The 7,723-nt window shown below is 42.6% G+C and overlaps 1 protein-coding gene across 2 annotated transcripts in view; it reads right to left on the bottom strand.

The window, feature by feature from the left end:
• Positions 1-616: 616 nt before the first annotated feature.
• Positions 617-7,723, bottom strand: part of hip1 (huntingtin interacting protein 1) — a 37,472-nt gene continuing 30,365 nt past the window's right edge. For both annotated transcript variants that reach the window (XM_026365474.2, XM_026365480.1), the window contains exons 22-31: positions 7,076-7,212; positions 6,735-6,845; positions 6,533-6,591; positions 5,250-5,343; positions 4,887-4,987; positions 4,546-4,651; positions 4,333-4,456; positions 4,184-4,245; positions 3,378-3,495; positions 617-3,283 (exon numbers count right to left, since the gene is read on the bottom strand). In XM_026365474.2, coding sequence (XP_026221259.1) covers positions 3,273-3,283; positions 3,378-3,495; positions 4,184-4,245; positions 4,333-4,456; positions 4,546-4,651; positions 4,887-4,987; positions 5,250-5,343; positions 6,533-6,591; positions 6,735-6,845; positions 7,076-7,212 — 923 coding nt within the window. In that variant the 3' untranslated portion in view covers positions 617-3,272. The remainder of the gene's footprint in view (positions 3,284-3,377; positions 3,496-4,183; positions 4,246-4,332; positions 4,457-4,545; positions 4,652-4,886; positions 4,988-5,249; positions 5,344-6,532; positions 6,592-6,734; positions 6,846-7,075; positions 7,213-7,723) is intronic.

Here is a 7,723-nt window from a genome sequence, read left to right as displayed (position 1 = left end):
CGGACGTTAACCCAGATTAAGGATTTCTGTAATCTCAGCACAGTGGTTTCAGATTAGACTCATTTATTTACTCCGATGTAAACGTCTGTGTGTGTGTGTGTGTGTGTTTCTGTGTGTGTTTTGTCTCCAATGCAGCTGAAGCAGCCACAGACATTGTGTGCAAAGTTCATTTGTTTGCCTCTAATTTGAGTTCAGTGCCAACAAAGCACTTTAAATTGAGCATGAGCCAATGCTTTTAGCAGAGAACGATATATCACCCAAAAAATCAATTAGGTGCATTAGGATTTTAGCTGCACTCCGTGTAGGCCAACACACACCCCATTTTTTCTTCCACTCACACACACACACACACACACACACACTCGTTTGCACTGAAAACACTTATTATTGACACATTTTTACGTGTTAGCTCCTCCTACACAAAGCAGACATGCAATTATTTGATCATTTACTTGTCACTCTTTCACTTTTTTACACAGACAGTTGCATCAGGAGGAAAGAGGATTAATGGAACAATGGGTGAACTAATTTAATCAATCTGTGATTGATATCCAACTTAACAAGAACAGTACTACAGAGTAAAAAATAAAACGTGGGGAAAGGACACAGTTTGGTCTGTATTAACAAGTTGAAATATTTATTTCAAAAACTGAAAAAATAAAAACAAACCCACCAACATAGTTTTAGTATATCATACAAAGACATATTTCAATGTTGCTATGTGAGTATTTGTTTCTCTTTGACTACAGTGTGAGGCAGTTTGAAAGGCTGGCTGAGCTGGTAGGACTACAGAGACAGACCCAAGAGGAGAGATGGGTTAATAAAGAATATTTGGGCAAAAATACAACCACATATCACTCAATGTGCATTCAATTCATCTGTCCCGACACTCGAAAAACCAAAAACAGTGGAGCGTCCATTGCTTTATGGTATTTTGTTTGTTTTACACTCCAATGATTCAAATATAATCAGCTATTGTTTTACTCTGTTGTGGAAGAAGTGACAGAAAACACTAAAATCAATATTAAGTACAAAGACCTGGAGAGTATAGTACTGCAAATAATACTTGCTGTTTGTTTTAACCTGGTTGGAGCAGGAGAATAAAACATTTCAAAGTGTATTTAATAATCCACTTTTCTCTGATAAACCCTCCATCTAAACCTCCAAGTGGTTAAAACACGTTATTTAAGAATTATTTGAGATTATTCCAGAATCCGTTAAATTCCCAGTGTCGCAACTTTTTAGAGATACGCAGCTGAAGCGGAGCATCAAAATGAAGTATGTTAAGACACAGAGATAAACGTATTAAACAGAAAGAAATAAAGGGATGCCTACACATCTCATGGTCTACACCAAGGCATGGTCAGTCGTCTCACACCATTTCACTGGCAACAAGTTGAAAAGTCAGTTCATCAGTCTCAGTAAGAAAATCTGTTAAATAACAACGATTGTTAGTTATGCGTGCTGTTGATGTGCACCATTTTGGATCCCCAATTCAATTAAACTGAATCCTTACTCGGAGAGATGCAAAAACCGATGCCACCGACTGCTTTTAGATTAAAAGAAAGCAAAAAAGAGTATTTCCAACATCAGAAGGCTTGTCGTTTATATACACAGCTACTTGGTCTTGAGGAAGCTATTGAAAACACTGCAGTCTGCGCACTGCATACTTGTGACCACTGTAGTCTTGGCAATGCAGGCTGTTAGTGAAGTTTTACAAAACGGCAGTCGACCATCAGTCCCACGGGGTATCTGAAGAGGCAGTGTCACGTAGTTAACCTGGTAAATCTAAAACACTTCACCAACAAAGGTTTGTGCAGCGGGATGGACTTCAACTCTTCGACTGGAAAACATCACACTGTTAAGGATTTACATTTGCCTTTTCTTAACTCATTAACAAGGCAATCATATCTCCTGCGACACCCGACAACTTATCATCTTCATCCAGAGCACGGCGGTCCTGAGGGCCACTGCTTTTCCAGAAGACAACACTGTTAGCACTTCATTATGTGACTGGATCCCAGCTCCGCATCCAATGCTGCTGCTGCTGCTGCTGCTGCAGCGACAGGTTTGTTGCAGCGCTGCTTCACCGACTAAATCTAAAAATATGCACCGACAGGGAGGCTTCATCTTCATTAAACATTTGAGTTGTTGTTGCAACAAAACGCTTTTATTACTGAACCGAAGTAGAAAGAGACTTTAAAGTTTTCTATATTAGAAACCGAGTTTTACCTCTTGTTAGCTGCTTTCCCAATTTCAACATTAAAAACGGGGAAATCACACATATGAACCGTAGTTAGTGTTTAGACAACACCTCTACTCATTGGATGACCCCATGATGCACTGCTGCCTCTGACCTCTGATGTAGCGTGAGGTAGTTGACAGTCTCAAAACTCGCAGGTAGACGACTGCTGACAGAACAAAAAACTGTGCACTGCAGCTTTAAGAGTTTACATGCAAGCACCTCCAAATAAAACAAACAAACAAACAAACAACAACAACCAAAAAGTGGGTTGGTTAAAGTTAACAGTCACTGTCGTTACAATGGTGAGGAGGTGAAAGGCAGAAAGTCCAATGAACCAGCCGGTGAAGCGGTATGGACTTAATAAGGTGATAACTCACAGTGAGAACAGAATAGGAAGAAACTAGGGAGCTATAAAAGCTCAAAGGTGGAACAAAAACACTTGGGTTTAGTAGCAGAGCATGCACGCCATCTATTACACAGAGACAAGAGTTTGGGGCTGGGGTGGCACAGACAGTCGCTGATCTCCCCTTTTTTCTGCTGAGAGTTTGGCCCTTGTGCAGTGCATCCTGGGACGTCTTGAGTAGAATTTGTTCCTGTAGCGTCTTTGCAGCAACTCCTCGACGGAGCACCCTCATTAGACCTCAGGGAGACCGAAGAAGACAATAAATATTCTGCAGAACGGATCAACTTCATTGCTGCTTTTCGCCGACACAGTCCTGCGGCAGAGGCAAGCGGGAGCAGGAGGATGTGAAGTCGGGCTGTATTGTTTCGTGCCCCCTCTTAAATCCAATTGTTCCTCCCTCAGATGTCCCCCTGTTATTAAGCCCTTGGTGCTTGGAGCTTCTGGACTTGGGTGGAGAAGCAGGTTTAGAAAAGAAGCACCTTTTATTTGGCTTAGATAACAAACAAACAAAAACAGAGAAGAAAACAAGGGAGAGAGAGACTGAAAAGTGTGTGTATAAATAGAAAGAGGCAGACAGAAGCTGGTCTTCTGGGAGAGGAGGGGGCTGACCGAAGGTGGCGGGTCTCAACCTGTGCCTGTGGAGAAAGAGGAGACAGATTTGAGACCCTGCTGATGATTTTACCCCACTACTAAGGTACTAGTCAGTGTATAGGTGCTCTTTCTCCTCACCCTCCTCTTCCTGGCCCCAGCCCTCTGCTACTCCAGCTAGCTCATAATGCTTCTTCCTCAGCTCGCCGAGTCGCTCTCGCTCCTTCTGCAGACGAGTCTCCAGCTCCAGAACCAGGACCTGTGGAAACAAACACGCACTCATCATTTCGCTGTGGCCTTTTATTTCCCCTCGTCCACCACAAAAACCCAAAGCCATACAGACACAGAGACAGACTGGGAGGAACAAACTTACTGTTACAATACACTATCATGCATATAATTTAAATCTGAGCCAATCCAAACATCGAACCAACGAGTCAGTAATTTCTCTATAATCAGTGTCACAAGAGGCTGCATCTGCTAATTAATGCTCTGTAATGTGGTCCACTCTGGAAATACAAGTCTTTGCTTGTCGATTTTTTTCCTCCTATTCCCCTTTCTAAAACCCACTTGATGATCATTACTTACACTGGTTTTGGTTAAGACTCTTTAAACAGGAGCCCTCTGTGCATTTTAAACAATGGGTCGTGTGTGTGTGTGTGTGTGTGAGCAGGTCCAGACCTTTCTGTTTTCTTTTCAGAGTGGAGGAGGCAGAGGCACAGCACCGAGTGAAGTTTTCAATAAAATGTAATTCAGCTACTTAATCAGTGAAAAGCACTGTACGTTCAAAGTCTAATCCGGACACTTAAAATTAGATTTTCTAATGTTGTTTTAAAGTCAACTTGTCATAATAAAGTGACTTTTGCTTAATTTAAAACGTGATTTTTAAGACAGACTACTCTGTGGATTATTACGGTGGATAATTTGCTCAGTATCCTGCCACTCACCTGAGCATCCATCTCTTGTCGTTTGATCTGTGTCAGAGTCATGCTGGAGAAGTCCATCGTATCTAGACACAAACAAGAAAATATGTTCAAACCCATTCTGAATATGTCGTATTGTGATTAATTTATCTTTCCACTCATGATTCTCTTACCTGTCTCTTCAATCTGGGATTTCCCAGACTTGGTGGAGGCTACAACTGCTGCGGTGGCCTGTGTGACTCCCCGGGATGCCTGCTGCAGACGGTGCAGGTTGGCGCTGTCTTTGTCTGCTTTCACCTGAACAAGACAAACAGCATTAGACACTTCCTGCCACAGCACGCTGCAACTACACACGAGATCTGAAGATCGGCGTGATGTTTGCTCACCTTGGAAGCAGCCACTAGCTGCGCTGTGCTGGCAGCTATTTCATGTGAACACACCATCAACTCCTCAAACTTCCCTTTGCCCTGCACAACCAGGTCAGCGGCATCACTGGAAGAACACGACACAAAATAAACTCAATCAGTCAGATTCTCCATGTTTAAAACTGGACTGACTATTACGTTTGTTTATCATGTATCCCACTGACAGGTCACCTCTTTTATTCTACTGGTTCATTAAAAATTCACAAAGCAACCACAGCTGCTTTTAGTTCCCACTAGTAACTCTGTGAACGTTTTATACTGTGTGGTGAGTAAGACGCAGTGAAGGCAGCACTGGTACTTACACCATGACCGTAGCGCCCCATCCCACCGCTTTGGAGGCGGAGATCAGACCCTCAGTCCAGCGGGAGTTCTTGGCATAAAATTCCTTCATAGATGCTGCCCCCTGGTGGACAGAAAGGCCATTTGGAAAATATGTTTTCAAATTCTCACAGTTGATGTGTAATCCACTACAGGAAAACAGGAAACACTACAGCTCGCTCAGAACAGGCAACAAACAATACATATGCTTACAATGCAGCTATTAAGCGTTTTTTTGTTGTACTGTTGTTTAAAAATTAGGCTGGTAATCTAGTGAGAGATCTGTCACACAAAACTTTTCCTTTTCGTCAACTCTGAGAAGCAACAAAGACAGCATTATATCTCACCCTGCCACTCTCCACGATGTCCCTTTGCAGATCTTTGGACGACAGTATGAGCTCCTTGATCGCCTGCATCAGCTCTGTGCAGGACGCCAAGATCCTGCAGGGGGAGACAGAGCAGAGCACACAAACACTGACGTATTGTACCATCTCTGCTGATATTGATCTCTGTGAAGGAAGATGTGGTGGAGGCTGTTCAGCCTTGTTCCGGCAAATATCTCATACAACATATATTTATCCAGGCTGTTCATCTTATGAGGTATTTAGCCAAAAATATCACCGACCCGGAAACCGACACTTGGAGCAGAAACAAATCCTCCACCTCACTAAATAGTAAATACAGTACAAAGTAGTTTCCCTGCAGTCTAGTTACTGCATGACTGATGCACCACTGACCTAAATACTAAGTGTAGCTGCATATATGTGTCTCTCTCACAGCAGAAGTTCAGCAGTAACTGCAAAAGCTACTTTTTACTTGAATATTTAAATCAATGGAAGAAAGCAGAAAGGTTTAATTGGCTTAATTTGAACAGAGCATCTTGATGAATAATAAATCATTTTCTCTTTGGATTTTAAAATATGATACAAACCTAATTACTACATCAATATGAGATAAAAGCAGTAGTGAGCACGAATCTAAACCCTCAAACTGAGCTGATATTTCTGAAGCACTGGCTCGATTCATGAAGGTTTGTGTGCAGGCAACAAATGTCTGATGGCAGAGTTTTTAAATGACTTGTCAATAATGTCGTCAAGAGATATCTGAACTTCCTGGAGCTCTAGCAGCACAATGTCAATAAAACCATATGATGTGACACAACTATAACATGGTAACGGATTGTACACCTGCTCCAGTGGAGATGAGTCACCAGCAATACTGGAAACAAAACTTACTGAAGAGTACGACAGGCACATATGAAAAGAAAGGAAGTTTTTCATGCATTGTGGCTAAATTGATGAAATTCTTTGCATAACAGTGTGCGACCATCTGCTGCTGCTGCAAAGAAATGTAATGTGACTGGTGAGTGTTACTGTGTTACTTTTTTTTTTCCACTTCATTGCCTTTGTTTGCATTTATTAAATGTTGCGGTCGTCCCTCCAACAAACAAATAATCACAAACTTGGCTTGGTGTTGTCTGACCCAATATTACTTGTATGCAACCACTAAATGTTTGCTAAGTAAGAGAGACCCTTTACACACTTTGTATCTGGGAGACCGTCTGTCATGTTTATGAACCTAAGACTAACTGTAAGTGATGCGATTTGATTCATTCCAACACGACTTTTACCTCTCATTGACTTCCATCTTGACTCCTGTATCAACTGCTCGAGACTTGTTGAGCATTTCCTGTCAGGAGAAAAAAAAACACTTTGAAGTTAATATTGCTGTAAAGTGAAACTAGGGGCACACACACACACACACACAGACACACACAGACACACACAGACACACACAGACACACACACACACACACACACACAGACACACACCTCTATTCTGGCAGCTGCTGACTCCACAGCAGCGGAAGTGGCAGCCATTTCCTGCTCCACGAGATCTCCCAGCTCCCCCTGCTGTAGCTCCAAACCCCGTGGACGCAGTTTCTAAAAAAAAGTTAAACCACGAGAGACGAACATGTGAAACACAAGACAAGACAACACAGAGTGAAGGTAAATATTACAGTGCAAGTTCAGAAACACAAGTCAAATCTGAACTTTTTACTCAGGTCTAGATGCTGTAAAAACTTCATGAACAGAGAGACTCGGTTTATCTCTCAGCACTTTGGTTCACAGTTCACTATTCAAACATTAACGTGTGTCTATGTAGTACGAACCTCTGCAGTGGCCAAGATGGCCTCCAGAGCTGCCTTCAGCTTGCCGTTGTCCGCTGCAGCCAGGCTGTCCTGCTGTTTCATCTGTCCCAGCAGAGCCAGCGCTTCGGCCCCGCACACCTTCACGCTCTCTGACAGGGCTAACAGAGACATGAACAAGTACAGGGAGGATGCATGTGTTATCACTGCCAGTAAATACATACACACTTTAATAGCCGTCATAATCCAATGTGTGATGTTATTTACTCTTCCCAACACATTAACACAACACGTTATAGCTTTTCTAAACTCTGATATGTAACAGTGCCACTAGTGGCTGCAGCTGCAGTGGTAATATGTTGTTGACAACTCCTGTGGCAAAGGATCAACCAGCTGAAACTGCCTCTCTGACGTAGGAGGAGGGAAACTAAAACTACCACTACAGCAGCGGCCGGCCTGTGTTTTCAGATAGTAACTGTACAGTGGCTGTATAAAAATTTTCCAGTAAAGTGTGGACCAACTTTGCGTCAGTGTAAAGCACCCTCCATCTATTCCCAGTGTCACAGCTACAGACACGGCTTCAGTCCGACCCAGTTTTGAATCTTCGTTTGTTTTTGCTTTCTGTAATAAGGCTGCTGGCCAGAGCTCCATGCTATTTGGGCATGTTTAGAC

The sequence above is a fragment of the Anabas testudineus genome, chromosome 13 (genome assembly GCF_900324465.2).
Source record: "Anabas testudineus chromosome 13, fAnaTes1.2, whole genome shotgun sequence".
Taxonomy (NCBI): domain Eukaryota; kingdom Metazoa; phylum Chordata; class Actinopteri; order Anabantiformes; family Anabantidae; genus Anabas; species Anabas testudineus.
This window is presented reverse-complemented; position numbering and strand designations above follow the sequence as displayed.